Source organism: Nerophis lumbriciformis, linkage group LG03 (genome assembly GCF_033978685.3).
Source record: "Nerophis lumbriciformis linkage group LG03, RoL_Nlum_v2.1, whole genome shotgun sequence".
NCBI classification, from domain to species: domain Eukaryota; kingdom Metazoa; phylum Chordata; class Actinopteri; order Syngnathiformes; family Syngnathidae; genus Nerophis; species Nerophis lumbriciformis.
This window is the reverse complement of record NC_084550.2, coordinates 28,382,501-28,402,324: the sequence shown is the minus strand read 5'-3', so window position 1 is coordinate 28,402,324 and position 19,824 is coordinate 28,382,501. Positions and strand designations below refer to the sequence as shown.

Genomic DNA, 19,824 nt, shown 5'->3' with positions numbered 1-19,824 from the left:
TAATTAAATAAATAATTATGTATAAAGGGACATACTGTAATAACTTGAAGTAAATAATGAAGATTAAAAACCAATTACTAACAAAAAATAATTAAATGAACTAAAGGCAGTCTTTTTCTCACAATGTGTCGCCTTTTCTTATAAAATTGGGAACATTTCCTCATATTCTTTCTGTTTCTGTAATATTGCAATTATGACTTTTTATGTACAATTATGACTTTGTAATGCAAAATGGTGACATTTGTCATATAAAATTCTGACTTTTATCACAATATTGCCCAATTTATTTTGTTGTTCTTGTAAAATAGTGACATTTTTGGAGTAAAATGATGACTTTTGTCATCATTTTGCCAAGTAAAATTCCAATTATTATTATAATATTCCCAACATTTTAAAGTTTTCTTATAAAATTGTGACTTGTTGAGTAAAATTACGACTCTTTTCATAAAATGGCCAACATTTGAAGCTTTTCTTGTAAAACTGCGACTGTTATTGAGTAAAATTCAAACTTTTATCATAATATTGCACAAATGTTCACTTTTTCTTGTCAAATTTTGACTTGCGTTGAGTAAAATGACGACTTTTATTATAACACTGCCAACATTAAGTTTTTCTTGTCAAATTGTGACCTTTTTCTTGTGAAAGTCCGACTCATTTTTCACAACAGGGTTTTTTTATATGCGCATAGTATATATATATATATATATATATATATATATATGCATATATATATACACACATATATACATGCAGTCAGCTTTCGGCCCCTGGCCAAATATTTATAGCCCCATGCAGCCCCCCAAGTCAAAAAGAGTGTAGACCCCTCCTGCTGTACTTCATGCATTATGTAGTCGCCTCTTCAAGTCAATGAAAGTTTGAAAGAGCACAATAAAGTGAAATGAAAGCTGCAGATGAACTAACTCAGCCTTGAAGCTTAATGGCCGCATAAAAGCTGTCATGTTTGTTCTTTGCTGCTCCAGTCATCAACTTTATAGACTTGATATACTCTCATGTGTTCATTTACACCATGTCAACATGGAACACCTGTGGGCTTCACCCTTCTTTATGTACCTCTGCAGTTTTTCATCATTTAACCAATAAAAACATCTCTACACACTTAAACTTGGTGCAGTTCAGCTAAATGTGTTGGTTTTCTGACATGGACTTGTTTCTTCAGCATTGTCCACACCTTTAAGTCAGGACTTTGGGAAGGCCATTCTAATACCTTCATTCTAGCCTGATTTACCACTTTTGAGGTGTGTTTGGGGTCATTGTCCTGTTGGAACACCCAACTGCACCCAAGACCCAACCTCCGGGCTGATGATTTTAGCTTGTCCTGAAGAATTTGGAGCTAATCCTCCTTTTTCCTTGTCCCATTTAAAGCAGCAGTTCCATTGGCAGCAAAAAGTTGGGATTTTTTCTGTCAAAAAGTCGGAGTTTTTTCCAAGTGTCCAAAAGTCGGAAATTTTTCTAAGTTTCAAAAAGTCTGGATTTTTTTCTAAATGTCAAAAATCTGGATTTTTTTCTAAGTGTTCAAAAGTCGGACATTTTTCCATGAGTCAAAAACACAGTATTTTTTCTAAATGTCAAAAAGTCCGGAGTTTTTCCAAGTGTCCAAAAGTCGGAAATGTTTCTAAGTGTCAGAAAGTCGGTATTTTTTCTAAATGTCAAAAAATCTGGATTTTTTTCTAAGTGTTCAAAAGTCGGATATTTTTCTAAATGTCAAAAACACGGTATTTTTTCTAAGTGTCAAAAAGTCGGGATTTTTTTCTAAGTGTCAAAAAGTCCGGAGTTTTTCCAAGTGTCCAAAAGTCGGAAATTTTTCTAAGTGTCATAAAGTCTGGATTTGTTTCTAAATGTCAAAAAATCTGGCTTTTTTTCTAAGTGTCAAAAAGTCCGGAGTTTTTCCAAGTGTCCAAAAGTCGGAAATTTTTCTAAGTGTCAAAAAGTCTGGATTTTTTTCTAAATGTCAAAAAATCTGGCTTTTTTTCTAAGTGTTCAAAAGTCTGGATTTTTTCCAAGTGTCAAAAAGTCTGGATTTTTTATAAGTATAGAAAAAATCGGGATTTTCTAAGTGTGGAACAAGTCTGGATTTTTTCTAAGTGTCAACAACACAACATTTTTTCTAAGTGGCAAAAAGTCTGGATTTTTGTTGGTCAAAAAGTCTGGATTTTTATTGGTCAAAAAGTCGGGATTTTTTCCAGGTGTCCAAAAGTCGGAAATTTTTCTAAGTGTCAAAAAGTCGGGACTTTTTTCTAAATGTCAAAAAATCTGGATTTTTTTCCAAGTGTTCAAAAGTCGGACATTTTTCCAAGTGTCAAAAACACGGTATTTTTTCTAAGTATAGAAAAAGTCTGGATTTTTTCTAAGTGTAGAAAAAGTCGGGATTTTTTCTAAGTGTCAAAAAGTCCGGAGTTTTTCCAAGTGTCCAAAAGTCGGAAGTTTTTCTAAGTTTAAAAAAATCTGGATTTTTTTCTAAATGTCAAAAAATCTGGATTTTTTTCTAAATGTCAAAAAATCTGGATTTTTTTCTAAGTGTTCAAAAGTCGGAAACGTTTCCAAGTGTCAAAAACACGATATTTTTTCTAAGTGTCAAAAAGTCTGGAGTTTTTCCAAGTGTCCAAAAGTCGGAAGTTTTTCTAAGTTTAAAAAAATCTGGATTTTTTTCTAAATGTCAAAAAATCTGGATTTTTTTCTAAATGTCAAAAAATCTGGATTTTTTTCTAAATGTCCAAAAATCTGGATTTTTTTCTAAGTGTTCAAAAGTCGGAAATTTTTCCAAGTGTCAAAAACACGGTATTTTTTCTAAGTGTCAAAAAGTCGGGATTTTTTTTGGTCAAAATGTCGGGATTTTTTCTAAATGTCAAAAAGTCGGGCTTTTTGTTGGTCAAAAAGTCGGGATTTTTTCCAAGTGTCAAAAAGTCGGGATTTTTTCTAAATGTCAAAAAATCTTGATTTTTTCTAAATGTCAAAAAGTCGGGATTTTTTTCTAAATGTCAAAAAATCTGGATTTTTTTTCAAGTGTCCAAAAGTCGGCATTGTCCACACGTTTAAGTCAGGACTTTGGGAAGGCCATTCTAAAACCTTCATTCTAGCCTGATTTAGCCATTCCTTTACCACTTTTGAGGTGTGTTTGGGGTCATTGTCCTGTTGGAACACCCAACTGCACCCAAGACCCAACCTCCGGATGTCACATCTGACCACAGAACTTTCCTCCAGAAGGTCTTATCTTTGTCCATGTGATGTCAGATGAAACAAAAATGGAGCTGTTTGGCCACAATACCCAGCAATATGTTTGGAGGAGAAAAGGTGAGGCCTTTAATCCCAGGAACACCACACCTACTGTCAAGCATGGTGGTGGTAGTATTATGCTCTGGGCCTGTTTTGCTGCCAATGGAACTGCTGCTTTACAGAGAGTAAATGGGAGGATTACCTCCAAAATTGGTGCAGTTCAGCTAAATTTGTTGGTTTTCTCCAAATTGTTCAGGACAAGCTAAAATCATCCGCCTGGAGGTTGGGTCTGGGGCGCAGTTGGGTGTTCCAACAGGACAATGACCTCAAAAGTGGAAAAGGAATGGCTAAATCAGGCTAGAATGATGGTTTTAGAAGGGCCTTCCCAAAGTCCTGACTTAAAGGTGTGGACAATGCTGAAGAAACAAGTCCATGTCAGGAAAAGCAACACATTTAGCTGAACTGCACCAATTTTGTGGTCAAAAATTCAAGCAGAAGCTTGTGGATGGCTACCAAAAAGTGCCTTATAGCAGTGCCTCCATGGAAATGCCCCCCTCTACCTCAAAGAACTGCTCACCCCCAACCTCCTTCAACCTCCGAGGACAAAGCTACAAACAATGGGAGACCAGGCTTTCTGCCCCGCCGCTCCCAGTCTGTGGAACCCTCTCCCTGACCCCCTGAGGGCACCACAGACTGTGGATGCTTTTAAAAAAAGGCTTTAAAACCCTTCTTTTAAAAAAATAAAATGTTTTAATACACTGAGGTTGTTTTACAAATAAAATCTATTATTATATTATAAACTTGCCAAGGGACATGTAAGTAGACCCATAATAAATTCATAAAAGCAGCAAACTTCATGAATGTTTTTTGTGAGCAACAAGTATGTGCTCCAATCACTACATCACAAAAAAATAATAAAGATTGTAAACTCCAGACAGCCATGACATGATGTTCTCTACAAGTGTATGTAGACTTTTGACCAGGACTGTGCATGGGCTAACAATAGATTGACGGCCTATAAACTGATGGATCAGCACTGTGGTGGGTCTGAAAGCAGGGACACAGGTGCAATGGGTGTGTGGTGGAATGTGCCAGCAGGAAGTAGATGAAGACACACCTGATGCTGGTCATGCTTCCGGTGTCAGAGCCCAGCTTGCATCTCTCCAGCTGACTGGCAACTATCTGCCGCTCGGCCTCCAGCTCCCTGGTCAGACGCTCGAACTGCAGCTCCTGAAGGGAGGAGGAGGAAGGCGGGTCAGAACTCTTCACCGGATTGGATTTTTGACACCTTGTTTCATTGTTGCCAGATGGATGGTGCCGTCTGGCGGGACAGCAGGACCAGGTTTTGGTTTGGTTCGCCTGCCAGAGTCGCCGTATGAGGAAAAGATTTTCTGTCTGCTTCATTCAAATTATTTTAAACAGTTTCAAATTGGGAATCATTTCATTTGCATAAGATGACATTCACTGGAAAAACTTATTTTTGCCTGTCGGAGCAAAAAGAAAATGTGCCAATGGAAGAAGTCCAAATTGTCTTGGCTTGTTGTTTAAGCGTTGATATTGAAATGAGCAATTCAAACATATTATTATTATTATTAGCTGTACTTAGTCAAACATATTATTATTAGCTGTACTAAGTCAAACATATTATTATTAGCTGTACTTAGTCAAACATTATTATTAGCTGTACTTAATGAAACATATTATTTTTAGCTGTACTTAGTTAAACATATTATTATTACCGGTAGCTGTACTTAATGAAACATATTATTTTTAGCTGTACTTAGTCAAACATATTATTATTAGCTGTACTAAGTCAAACATATTATTATTAGCTGTACTTAGTCAAACATTATTATTAGCTGTACTTAATGAAACATATTATTTTTAGCTGTACTTAGTTAAACATATTATTATTAGCTGTACTTAATGAAACATATTATTTTTAGCTGTACTTAGTCAAACATATTATTATTAGCTGTACTTAGTTAAACATATTATTATTAGCTGTACTTAGTTAAACATTATTATTAGCTGTACTTAGTTAAACATATTATCATTAGCTGTACTTAGTCAAACATATTATTATGAGCTGTACTTAGTTAAACATATTATTAGCTGTACTTAGTTCAACATTATTATTAGCTGTACTTAGTTAAACATATTATTAGCTGTACTTAGTTCAACATTATTATTAGCTGTACTTAGTTAAACATATTATTATTAGCTGTACTTAATGAAACATATTATTTTTAGCTGTACTTAGTCAAACATATTATTATTAGCTGTACTTAGTTAAACATATTATTATTAGCTGTACTTAGTTAAACATTATTATTAGCTGTACTTAGTTAAACATATTATCATTAGCTGTACTTAGTCAAACATATTATTATTAGCTGTACTTAGTTAAACATATTATTAGCTGTACTTAGTTCAACATTATTATTAGCTGTACTTAGTTAAACATATTATTATTAGCTGTACTTAGTCAAACATATTATTAATAGCTGTACTTAGTCAAACATATTATTATTAGCTGTACTTAGTGAAAAATATTATCAGCTGTACTTAGTCAAACATATAATTATTAGCTGTACTTAGTTAAACATATTATTATTAGCTCTACTTAGTTAAACAGATTATTATTAGCTGTAATTTGTCAAACATATTATTATTAGCTCTACTTAGTTAGACATATTATTATTAGATGTAATTAGTTGAACATTATTATTAGCTGTACTTAGTTAAAATTATTATTATTAGCTGTACTTAGTTAAACAGATTATTATTAGCTGTAATTTGTCAAACATATTATTATTAGCTCTACTTAGTTAGACATATTATTATTAGCTGTAATTAGTTAAACATTATTATTAGCTGTACTTAGTTAAAATTATTATTATTAGCTGTACTTAGTTAAACAGATTATTATTAGCTGTACTTAGTTAAACAGATTATTATTAGCTGCTTAGTTTTGGGTCTGAAAAAAACAAAACAAATATATATATATATATATATATATATATATATATATATATATATATATATATATACTTTCGGACTAGTTAAATTAAATGAAAAAAAATTAGGCCATCTCTATGCTAAAAACAGTTTTTATCACATTTGAATCCTGATTTTCTAGTAATTAAAAAAAAAAAAAAAATATATATATATATATATATATATATATATATATATATATATATATATGTATATATATATATATTTTTTTTTTTTGGGGGGGGATGAATTAAATTAAATTTAAAAAATTAGGCCATCTCTATGCTAAAAACAGTTTTTATCACATTATATATATATATATATATATATATATATATATTTTGGGACGAATTAAATAAAATAAAAACAAATAGGTCATCTCTATGCTAGAAACAGTTTTCATCACATTCGAATCCCAATTTTTCAAGTAATTTTCACAAATATATATATTTTGGGGGGGGCGAATTAAATTAAATTAAAAAAATGAGGCCATCTCTATGCATGTATGTGTCATACGTTGGCAACCAACAGAAGGTGTTGTAACCTGTAAGCTGTTTTATTATTATTATACCAAATAATACATTGCAACAATCAGTTGGAATAGAGAATCGTGTTGAATCGAGTATTAAATAGGAATCAAATCCTCACCCCGAGAATCGTAATCCAATGGCGAGGTGCCCAAAGAGTCACACTAACAATAATTGAATATTTGTACATGTATCACAAGTTTAAAACACGACATTACATGTGTTAAAAAATGTTTTTCCCTGTCAAAATGTAAACAATAAAAACATTTAGTAAGAAAGATGAAGTACGCACATTAGTCGGGCCGGACCCGGCCCCCGGGCCTTGAGTTTGATACTGGTGTTCTAGAGCGTAATTAAAGCTCCTTGACCTGAACTACTCACGCCGACCACAAGATGGCGACAAACCGGCAGCATCAACTTTGTCAGACTCTCTACAATGGGCCAGATTCCTTATGAAACTCATGACTTGGTGGGGCCGTAGTTTGGACACCCCTAGCTTTGTTGTGTTTGACTCCAAATGAGAAATATATACTTGTAGAGATTGTGAGTATTTCCCAATGTAACATAAGTTGACAAGTCCTTGGCTGAATGCGGCCCAACAGATGAATGAATGAATGGAAGTGTTACTATGTTTTCAATTCTTTTTGAAGACCCGACTTTGCCCTCGGTCCGTGCCAGACTTCCGCTGGTTGAGAATGACAAACAATAGCGAGCGCTAATTAGCTGGCACACATAGCACGCCCGCAGCAGCTGACGACGACGATGATGATGACGCTGATGTCAGCTGCACGGCTAATTGAACATAACCAATTTCCCTGAATTATGCAAAACACAGAGCGGTTGTCAAATGGAGTGTAAGAGCGAGCCGTGGTGCGACACAATCGTTTGTATCGCTGCGATGGTTGAAGACAAACCTCCTGAGGTCTCATCTTGTTGACTTGTGTGGGCTTTTTCCTACTTGGAACAGTTGTTGACTTGTGTGGGCTTTTTCCTACTTGGACCAGACGCACCTTTGTACCTCGTACGCAAGAAAATCAATGGGATGTACTAAAGTTAGCTCATGCACAAATCCAAGCACCGTCCTGGAATTGATCCCAGACCACACGCCCCAAGCCACGCCCCCCTTTGAATACACCAATCATATTGAAAGTAGTCATAGGTCTGAGATCTGCACCTTTCAGCCCAATCACAATTCGGTAGGAGGTGTTTCTTAGCAGGCACCAGACGTTGACACATCGTTGAGAATTTGTTGAGTTAGGTCCTGACGTTGAGCAACTCAAACCTAACGTTGAAACAACATGCTTCATGACAACGTTTAATCAATGTTGGGTTCTGACGTTGATTTTACCATTGAAACTTGGTCATTTTTCCAAGCAATATTCTACAACACAAATACAACATTTATACAATGTTGGGTTCTGACGTTGATTTGACATTGAAATGTGGTTATTTCCCAAACAATATTCTACAACACAAATACAACGTTGAAACAACATGCTTTTTGATGACGTTTAATCAATGTTGGGTTCTGACGTTGATTTGACATTGAAATTTGGTCATTTCCCAACCGATATTCTACGACACAAATACAACGTTTAATCAATGTTGGGTTCTGACGTTGATTTGACCGTTGAAATTTAGTCATTTCCCAACTAATAATCTACAACACAAATACAACATTGAAACAAGATCCTTTTTGACGACATTTATTCAACGTCAGGTTGTGAGGTTGATTTGACATCGAATTTTGGTAAATTCCCAACCAGTATCCTACAACATGTCATGATCCGTGTTCCGGATCATGTTTTGTTTAGTTATGCTGTTAGTTTTGGACTTCCTTAGTTCCTGGTTTCACTTCCTTGTTTGAGTTTGTTTTGTTTCTATGGTTACCCATTAGTTTCACCTGTTCCACGTTTGGACTCACACACACCTGTCACCAATCATGTCACTGTTATTTAAGCATACCTTTGTTCATCACTCGTTCTGCCTGCATTGTCGTCATGTCACTCCGGTTTATGTCTCGTTTTGACAAAGTAAGTTTCCATGTCCATGTCCTAGTTTTTGTTAATTAGCAGCTTCATATGTTTTAGGCACACTTGCCTTTTTTGGTTGTATCTTTGTGTTTTGTGGTAGTGACTGTTTAATGTCAATAAATCCAAGCCTACCTTCACGCTGTCGTCCGGAGCCGTCTATTTTGCGTTGGAAGAACAACCCCGCAGCTAGCTGCGACCCCCACGTGACAGAATACAGGCAGCTCACGTTCTTCCGCAGACCGGCCACGAGGAGGTGATGGAGACGCACTGGCAAAAATGGAAGCCAGCCAGAAAGGCTTTTTCTCGCCAGCATAACGCGTTGTTGCCCCAAAATCTTCATCCGGACAACAAGATTCCACAACCAGCCCATTCTTCCTTCCCGCCGCAGGAGACCCGTGCTGATGACGTCATCCCGCCCACTGGTGATGACGTCAGAAACCAAGATTTTTTTTTTGAGTCTATTTACACCCTCTGTCAGCCGCCCACTATGGACTTTGTTTCAAAGAAAAATCCTTTTGAGAAAATTGTCTCTAAATTTAGATTTTTTCAGACCCAGTCTAAAGTGGGGGTAGGGAATAGACATTTTGGACAATTTAGTGGGGAGGAGTCTACCCCCTACACCCACCCCTAAAGAAGATGCCAGACCTCAGGGAGCGCGTCTGGTATCCGCTCCTTGAGGGGGGGGCTAGGACCGGGAGCTGTGCTGGTGGGGTGACTCAGATGCACCCAACCAGGCAGCAACCTCCAGCCCGTCCTTCACCACCAGTCCGTCGGCATGTCAAGCCGCAACCCCCAGCTAGACCGCCTCCGCCATGCTCATGGCTAACCTCAGCCCGGGTGGTCCTGCAGACGCCACCATCATCTCCGGTGAGCTTGCAGACGCCACCATCATCTCCGGTGGGCTTGCAGACGCCACCATCATCTCCGGTGGGCTTGCAGACGCCACCATCATCTCCGGTGGGCTTGCAGACGCCACCATCATCTCCGGTGGGCTTGCAGACGCCACCATCTCCAGTTCCTGCTCCTCGGCTAGCACCTGTTCCTGCTCCTCGGCTGACACCAGCTCCAGTTCCTGCTCCTCGGCTAGCACCTGCTCCAGTTCCTGCTCCTCGGCTAGCACCTGCTCCAGTTCCTGCTCCTCGGCTAGCACCTGCTCCAGTTCCTGCTCCTCGGCTAGCACCTGCTCCAGTTCCTGCTCCTCGGCTAGCACCTGCTCCAGTTCCTGCTCCTCGGCTGACACCTGCTCCAGTTCCTGCTCCTCGGCTGACACCTGCTCCAGTTCCTGCTCCTCGGCTAGCACCTGCTCCAGTTCCTGCTCCTCGGCTAGCACCTGCTCCAGTTCCTGCTCCTCGGCTGACACCTGCTCCAGTTCCTGCTCCTCGGCTAGCACCTGCTCCAGTTCCTGCTCCTCGGCTGACACCTGCTCCAGTTCCTGCTCCTCGGCTGACACCTGCTCCAGTTCCTGCTCCTCGGCTGACACCTGCTCCAGTTCCTGCTCCTCGGCTGACACCTGCTCCAGTTCCTGCTCCTCGGCTGACACCTGCTCCAGTTCCTGCTCCTCGGCTGACACCTGCTCCAGTTCTTGCACCCCGGCTAGCTCCTGTGCCTGCACCACGCCAAGCTTCGCCGCCTGCATCCACGCCTGACTCGTCATCTGCGCCCAAGCCTGCCACGACGACGCCGTCGCGCCCACCTCCCCGTCGACCACGGCTGTGGCCGCTCCCTGGTCGTCCGCCTCGCCAAGTGTGCCCACCTCCCCGTCGACCACGGATGTGGCCGCTCCCTGGTCGTCCGCCTCGCCAAGTGCGCCCACCTCCCAGTCGGCCACGAATGTGGCCATTCCCGGGTCGCCCGCCTCGCCTGCTGCAGCGGCGTTCCACTCGCCGCCGCCACTTGACTTTGCCTCGGTGGATTCGGGGACACTTGGCCTGGTGACCCACCGCCTAGTCCTCCCTCCGCCCTCCCGTGACTTTTGACCCTGCTTGTTTTTTTTTTGTTTGTTATATGGACATCTGGTATCTGTCCTTGAGAAGGGGGTTCTGTCATGATCCGTGTTCCGGATCATGTTTTGTTTAGTTATGCTGTTAGTTTTGGACTTCCTTAGTTCCTGGTTTCACTTCCTTGTTTGAGTTTGTTTTGTTTCTATGGTTACCCATTAGTTTCACCTGTTCCACGTTTGGACTCACACACACCTGTCACCAATCATGTCACTGTTATTTAAGCATACCTTTGTTCATCACTCGTTCTGCCTGCATTGTCGTCATGTCACTCCGGTTTATGTCTCGTTTTGACAAAGTAAGTTTCCATGTCCATGTCCTAGTTTTTGTTAATTAGCAGCTTCATATGTTTTAGGCACACTTGCCTTTTTTGGTTGTATCTTTGTGTTTTGTGGTAGTGACTGTTTAATGTCAATAAATCCAAGCCTACCTTCACGCTGTCGTCCGGAGCCGTCTATTTTGCGTTGGAAGAACAACCCCGCAGCTTGCTGCGACCCCCACGTGACACAACACAAATACAACGTTGAAACAACATGCTTTTTGACGACGTTTAATGAGTGTTGGGTTCTTACATTAATTTGACCATTGAATTTTGGTCATTTCCCAACCATTATCCTACAACACAAATACAACGTTGAAACAACATGATTTTTGACAACGTTTAATCAATGTTGGGTTCTGACGTTGATTTGACCATTGAATTTTGGTCATTTCCCAACCAATATTCTACAACACAAATACAACGTTGAAACAACATGATTTTTGACGACATTTAATCAATGTCGGGTTCTGACGTCGATTTGACCGTTGAAATTTGGTCATTTCCTAACCAATATTGTCCAACTCAAATCCAACGTTGAAACAACATGCTTTTTAACGTTTAATCAATGTCGGGTTCTGACGTTGATTTGACATTGAAATTTGGTCATTTTCCAACCGATATTCTACAACACAAATACGTTTAATCAATGTTTGGTTCTGATGTTGATTTCACATTGAATTTTGATCGTTTTCCAACCAATATTCTACAACACAAATACAACGTTGAAACAACATGATTTTTGATGACGTTTATTCAATGTCTGGTCAAATCAACGTCACAACCCGACATTGATTAAACGTCGTCAAAAAGCATGTTGTTTCAACGTTGTATTTGTGTTGTAGAATGTTGGTTGGAAAATGACGAAAATTCACTGTCAAATCAACGTCACAACCTTTGAATTTTGGTCATTTCCCAACTATAAATCTACAACACAAATACAACGTTGAAACAAAATCCTTTTTGACGACGTTTATTCAACGTCAGGTTGTGACGTTCATTTGACATTGAATTTTGTTAAATTCCCAACCAATATTCTACAACACAAATACAACGTTGAAACAACATGCTTTTTGACGACGCTTAATCAACGTTAGGATCTGACGTCGATTTGACCATTGAAATTTGGTCATTTTTCCAACCAATATTCTACAACACAAATACAACGTTTATACAATGTTGGGTTCTAACGTTGATTTGACATTGAAATTTGGTCATTTTCCCAACTAATATTCTACAACACAAACACAACGTTGAAACAACATGCTTTTTGACGACGTTTAATCAATGTTGGGTTCTGACGTTGATTTGACCATTGAAATTTGGTCATTTTTCAACCAATATTCTACAACACAAATACAACGTTGAAACAACATGCTTTTTGACGACGTTGTCTCGGAGAACTGAACGCAGGCTGAAAATAAAAAAATAAATGGTCGGACTTTCGGAAGAAGGTGAAGAAAAGGATGGATGTGGCCAACACGGAAGAGCAGACCGGATTTTTTTAATGTTATTATATTTTATTCATTCAAGGTCAAAAATAATCAACATAACATTAAAATAAATCATTAAAAAAACAAGCAGAACGGAGTAAAAACTTATAATAGCTAATATGCTAACACGTTTACGAGTCTCTGTGTTAGTATTATTAACTTACAAAAAAAATCAGAAATACTTGAAAGGTGTGTTTGTACGATGGCGCCATCTTTTGGACGAGTTCGCTCGCAGCAATGTCCTTCTAGTTCGTGCTTTCGACCGGAAGTAGAAGTGCCGTTCTGTCTTCTAGCCCTCCATAGTGTTTCTACTCGTATGGATTCTTCATTCTTCACTCTGATCTACTTTTGCAAGTTTGCAATATAACTAAAAGTGTTCATACTCACTAAACTGTCCCATGTGTGATGTCTGTAGGAGTGTTTTCATGCATATTTGTACGTGCCATCATAACGTCATGAAGCAAGCTTCGTTAGCATTAATATGCTAATATGCTAACACGTTTACCAGTCTCTGTTTTAGTATTATTAACTTACAATGGCATTCTTTTTGTATTGTTTTGGTTCCACAGTATAGGTGTGGTATTGCTCGGTTGGTAGAGTGGCCGTGCCAGCAACTTGAGGGTTACAGATTCGATCCCCGCTTCCGCCATCCTAGTCACTGCCGTCGTGTCCTTGGGCAAGACACTTTACCCAACCTGCTCCCAGTGCCACCCACACTGCTTTAAATATAACTTAGATTTTGGGTTTTACTATATAAAAGCGCTTGGAGTCAAAGCTGTCTTTGAAACCTACCAAGAGTAAGGCTCGTAAAACTCCACTGAGTAGGGGGAAAGCAAGATGAAGGTGTGTCTGTTTTCTGTCATGTATGGTAATCAACAGAAAGATATTGTTCTAACCCAAAGACTTCAAAGCGGAGAGGTGGCAGGATCTGCCCAATTTCCAGACGAACTCTTTTTGAACTATTTTATAGACCTCTTTTGGAACTATTTTACGAACCCTTTTTGAACTGACCTTTTCTGTGAATTGTTTACGACCTTTTCTGTGAACTTTTTGCGACCTTTGTCCTCTGGAAACAGCGGTGGCCATGTGGTCGGGGAGGGTCCAAAATAAAAGAAGGAGGCGTGCGATCTTTTGCCAGAGCGTGCTGAGATGCCGTGCAAGGGTACAGTGTACAGACGACTCTCCTCAATATTGAGTCCAAATTGAATTGTGTCTCTGTTTAATTCTTTGCCTCTTGTCTTGTTTAATAGATGCCATCAGTGTTTGAACCTGACAAAAAGCGCTATATAAAATATAATTCACTTCACTTCAGTAAATCCACCAAAACGTCACCGTGGAGTTATTGAGTCTTGTTTAGCTGATTGGAGAGCTAGCTTCTGCAGCTAGTGTGTCCATGACCATGACTTCAGTTTTGTTTGAGCAGCCGTTTTACTGCCGTGTGAAAACAATTAAAAAAGTCTAAACATTTCTGTGTAAATAACTAATTTCACAACGTATATATCTGCGGCTTATAGTCCGGTTCGGCTTATATATGGACAAATATTGTTTTCTTCTAAAATGTAGTGGGTGCCCATTATAGGCCGGAAAATACAACAACAACAAAACTCACGAGCGCATAAATGTATATTTAGACCTATGTTGGGAAGAAAATAAATATATATATATAGAAGGATGATGAGAAATTAGATGAAGTACGGGAGATTACATGCCCCGAGGCAGCTTTGGTAGCGACATAATATGTTAGAAATGAATTATTGAGTGAGTCAATAATGTAACACTTCCTCTGTGATTATTACTCATTACTAGTTGGACCTGGGCATGCACACATGCAACCATGCATGCATTTTGCTGTTATTAATCATTAGCATTCATGTAGTCCAGGGGCGGACAAGACTTCACCACACGGAACACTTGAAGGATCCCATGGAATGTGCTTATCAAATATATGCCATCAAAATACATATAGAAACTTTTAATAAATTCAAATAATTCTAAAAATGTTGCTGCCAATGGAACTGCTGCTTTAAATGGGACAATGAAAAAGGAGGATTAGCTCCAAATTCTGCAGGACAAGCTAAAATCATCAGTTGGGCGCAGTTGGGTGTTCCAACAGGACAATGACCCCAAACACACCTCAAAAGTGGTAAAGGAATGGCTAAATCAGGCTAGAATGAAGGTTTTAGAATGGCCTTCCCAAAGTCCTGACTTAAAGGTGTGGACAATGCTGAAGAAACAAGTCCATGTCAGGAAAAGCAACACATTTAGCTGAACTGCACCAATTTTGTGGTCAAAAATTCAAGCAGAAGCTTGTGGATGTCTTCCAGCCCGCTAAGGACGGACATCGAGTACCTCGACGAAGATAAGACGACAACACGCAGACAAAGCAGAGCCGGGGGGTGAAATCTCCAGCTCAAGCACATTTGCATTCTGAGTAAGGATGTGTGACCACTCCCTTTAGAGGCGGCCTCAGTGATGTTAACTTGGGGAACTCCCGAATAAATAGAGGAGCACGTGGGGCTGTACCTTAGAGCGTGGTGGGAGACTAACTGAGTGTGCAGCCCCAAACATTTCTCCTCATGAGCAATATTTAACTCTGTCTCTGCCTGATTCCTTGCTTCTTGTCTTGTTTAATAGATAGTTTGGTGTCACAAATTCAAGCAGAAGCTTGTGGATGGCTACCAAAAGCGCCTTATTGCAGGTAAACTTGCCAAGGGACCTGTAAGCAAATATTAACATTGCTGTATGTATACTTTTGACCCTCACATTTTCAGTAGAGCCATAATAAATTCATAAAAGAAGCAAACTTCATGAATGTTGTAGCCCAATTTAAAACGTTTGGGCGTGATATGTGTGGCCACTCCCTTTAGAGGCGGCCTCAGTGATGTTAACTAGGGAACTCCCCAATAAATAGAGGAGCACGTGGGGCTGTACCTTAGAGCGTGGTGGGAGACGAACTGAGTGTGCAGCCCCAAAAGTTTCTCCGCATGAGCAAAATTTAACTCTATCTCTGCCTGACTCCTTGCTTCTTGTCTTGTTTAATAGATAGTTTGATGTCAAAAATTCAAGCAGAAGCTTGTGGATGTCTTCCAGCCCGCTAAGGACGAACATCAAGTACCTCGACGAAGATAAGACGACAACACACAGACAAAGCAGAGCCAGGGGGGCGAAATCTCCAGCTCAAGCACATTTGCATTCTGAGTAAGGATGTGTGACCACTCCCTTTAGAGGCGGCCTCAGTGATGTTAACTTGGGGAACTCCCGAATAAATAGAGGAGCACGTGGGGCTGTACCTTAGAGCATGGTGGGAGACTGTAACTGAGTGTGCAGCCCCAAACGTTTCTCCTCATGAGCAAAATTGAACTCTGTCTCTGCCTGATTCCTTGCTTCTGGTCTTGTTTAGTAGATATTTTGGTGTCAAAAATTCAAGCAGAAGCTTGTGGATGGCTACCAAAAGTGCCTTATTGCAGGTAAACTTGCCAAGGGACATGTAAACGTGCTTAACGCGAAGGAACAGTTCAAATAGTGCTTCCGGTTCAAGTTGTCATCACACAGATAAACACACATTTTTGCATTTTGGATGAATATAAATTGCAATTTTTGTGTTTATCTGGAAAAATAAAAATCCATAAAAGGGAAACAGCACAAAATCCAATTTTATGGCAATATTTGAATGAAAATCAACCCTTTGTTTGTTTTCAAATCTGCCATATATAATAAAAACAACAGTACCTTCTATTCATTCTATTTCCAATTCAGAAATGCAAATTAAAAAATTTAAGTAGGGCCGTTTTTTTATTAGTGAGGTCTTTTTGGTTTAGAATAGAACAATAATTGAAAAAAAAAAAAAAAAAAAAAAAAAAAGTCCTGACTTAAACGAGTGGACAATGCTGAAGAAACAAGTCCATAGTCAGAAAAGCAACACATTTAGCTGAATTGCACCAATTTTGTGGTCAAAAATTCACGCAGAAGCTTGTTGATGTCTTCCAGCCCGCTAAGGACGGACATCAAGTACCTCGACGAAGATAAGACGACAACACGCAGACAAAGCAGAGCCGGGGGGCGAAATCTCCAGCACATTTGCATTCTGAGTTCTCACGTATAGTGATACTGGATGTGTGACCACTCCCTTTAGAGGCGGCCTCAGTGATGTTAACTTGGGGAACTCCCCAACAAATAGAGGAGCACGCGGGGCTGTACCTTAGAGCAGTGGATCTCAAATTGGGGTACTTGAAGGTATGCCAAGGGGTACGTGAGATATTTTTTTAAATATTCTAAAAATAGCAACAATTCAAAAATCCTTTCTAAATATAAATAAAAACCTATCTTTTTTTCCCAAATAGTTCAAAAAAGACCACTACAAATGAGCAATATTTTGCACTGTTATACAATTTAATAAATCAGAAACTGATGACATAGTGCTGTATTTTACTTCTTTATATCTTTTTTTCAACCAAAAATGCTTTGCTCTGATTAGGGGGTACTTGAATTAAAAAAAAATTCACAGGGGGTACATCACTGAAAAAAGGTTTAGAACCACTGCCTTAGAGCGTGGTGGGAGACTAACTGAGTGTGCAGCCCCAACCGTTCCTCCTCCTGAGCAAAATCAAACTCTGTATCTGCCTGATTCCTTGCTTCTGGTCTTGTTTAATAGATGGTTCGGTGTCAAAAATTCCAGCAGAAGCTTGTGGATGGCTACCAAAAGCGCCTTATTGCAGGAAAACTTGCCAAGGGACATGTAAGCAAATATTAACATTGCTGTATGTATACTTTTGACCCTCACATTTTCAGTAGACCCATAATAAATTCATAAAAGAAGCAAACTTCATGAATGTTGTAGCCCAATTTAAAAAGTTTGGACGTGATATGTGTGGCCACTCCCTTTAGAGGCGGCCTCAGTGATGTTAACTTGGGGAACTCCCGAATAAATAGAGGAGCGCGTGGGGCTGTACCTTAGAGCGTGGTGGGAGACTAACTGAGTGTGCAGCTCCAAACGTTTCTCCTCATGAGCAAAATTGAACTCTGTCTCTGCCTGATTCCTTGCTTCTTGTCTTGTTTAATAGATAGTTTGGTGTCAAAAATTCAAGCAGAAGCTTGTGGATGGCTACCAAAAGCGCTTTATTGCAGGTAAACTTGCCAAGGGACATGTAAGCAAATATTAACATTGCTGTATGTATACTTTTGACCCTCACTTTTGCTCACATTTTCAGGTAAAAACATGATAAATTCATAAAAGAAGCAAACTTCATGAATGTTGTAGCCCAGTTTAAAACATTTGGACGTGATATGTGTGGCCACTCCATTTAGAGGCGGCCTCAGTGATGTTAACTAGGGAACTCCCCAATAAATAGAGGAGCACGTGGGACTGTACCTCAGAGCGTAGGGTGAAACTGTAACTGAGTGTGCAGCCCCAAACCTTTCTCCCCATGAGCAAAATTGAACTCTGTCTCTGCCCATCAGTGTGTGAATGTGTGTGTGAATGGGTGAATGTGGAAATAGTGTCAAAGCGCTTTGAGTTCCTTAAAAAAGGTAGAAAAGAGCTATACAAGTACAACCCCTTTACCATTTACCATTTGCCTGATTCCTTGCTTCTTGTCTTGTTTAATAGATAGTTCCGTGTTTGAACCTGACAAGAGGAGTGGTCAAAAATTCAAGCAGAAGCTTGTGGATGTCTTCCAGCCCGTTAAGGACAGACATCAAGTACCTTGACGAAGATAAGACGACAACCATACTTGCCAACCCTCCCGGATTTTCCGGGAGACTCCCGAAATTCAGCGCCTCTCCCGAAAACCTCCGGGACAAATTTTCTCCCGAAAATCTCCCGAAATTCAGGCGGACCTGGAGGCCACGCCCCCTCCAGCTCCATGTGGACCTGGAGGGTCTGCATGGAGCAATGTTGTTGTAATATATTGAGTTGGAGGCAATAAACAGGCGAGGTGATGAAGAACGCCTCTTTACTGTAGACATAACAGAACAGACTCACACACTTGACGTCAGGTGCGCAACACCACGTAAATCGTTGGCCAACCAAAAAGTAACCCCAGTACGCTATAGCCAACATTCACCAGGAGATGGCAACAGACAGTACATCACTATTACATTCCTCCCCTTTTAGAAATGTGGAAGGTACTCAAAAGAAATAAACAACCCAACCAAAAAATGCAGCAGCTCAATTAAAAAACTGTACTTAAGCCACATTCTTTTTTTTTTTAGTACTGAACTCTTAACCCTCATTTGTAAACAATAACATGCTTATTATACAAACAGTATTGTACATCTTTAACACAGATTTTTATACTGTCTTCAGAGATTAATTTTTTTTGGTGGTACTCGAAAGCTTTCTGGGTACCTGCGGATCACTGGTGGGGTTTTTGTTGTGGGTGATCTGGGTTCTGATGATGGCAACTCAGCAGCCCTTGAATCTGGTTCAATGATGAGACTAGTTTGTGTCTGACTCACTGATGTTCCTAGTGATGGAACTGAAACAGCACTGTCCAGTTGCAGAGGTGGGTAGAGTAGCCAGAAATTGTACTCAAGTAAGAGTACTGTTACTTTAAAGATTTATTACTCAAGTAAAAGTAAGGAGTAGTCACCCAAATATTTACTTGAGTAAAAGTAAAAAGTATGTTGTGAAAAAACTACTCAAGTACTGAGTAACTGATGAGTAACATACACACTCATATCATATATATACAGGTAAAAGCCAGTAAATTAGAATATTTTGAAAAACTTGATTTATTTCAGTAATTGCATTCAAAAGGTGTAACTTGTACATTATATTTATTCATTGCTCACAGACTGATGCATTCAAATGTTTATTTCATTTAATTTTGATGATTTGAAGTGGCAACAAATGAAAATCCAAAATTCCGTGTGTCACAAAATTAGAATATTACTTAAGGCTAATACAAAAAAGGGATTTTTAGAAATGTTGGCCAACTGAAAAGTATGAAAATGAAAAATATGAGCATGTACAATACTCAATACTTGGTTGGAGCTCCTTTTGCCTCAATTACTGCGTTAATGCGGCGTGGCATGGAGTCGATGAGTTTCTGGCACTGCTCAGGTGTTATGAGAGCCCAGGTTGCTCTGATAGTGGCCTTCAACTCTTCTGCGTTTTTGGGTCTGGCATTCTGCATCTTCCTTTTCACAATACCCCACAGATTTTCTATGGGGCTAAGGTCAGGGGAGTTGGCGGGCCAATTTAGAACAGAAATACCATGGTCC

General features: G+C 39.4%; 1 protein-coding gene across 7 annotated transcripts in view; it reads right to left on the bottom strand.

The window, feature by feature from the left end:
* Nucleotides 1–19,824, bottom strand: part of ctnnd2b (catenin (cadherin-associated protein), delta 2b) — a 367,161-nt gene that overhangs the window by 238,849 nt on the left and 108,488 nt on the right. For all 7 annotated transcript variants that reach the window (XM_061936381.2, XM_061936403.2, XM_061936356.2 and 4 more), the window contains one exon: nt 4,349–4,461. In XM_061936381.2, coding sequence (XP_061792365.2) covers nt 4,349–4,461 — 113 coding nt within the window. The remainder of the gene's footprint in view (nt 1–4,348; nt 4,462–19,824) is intronic.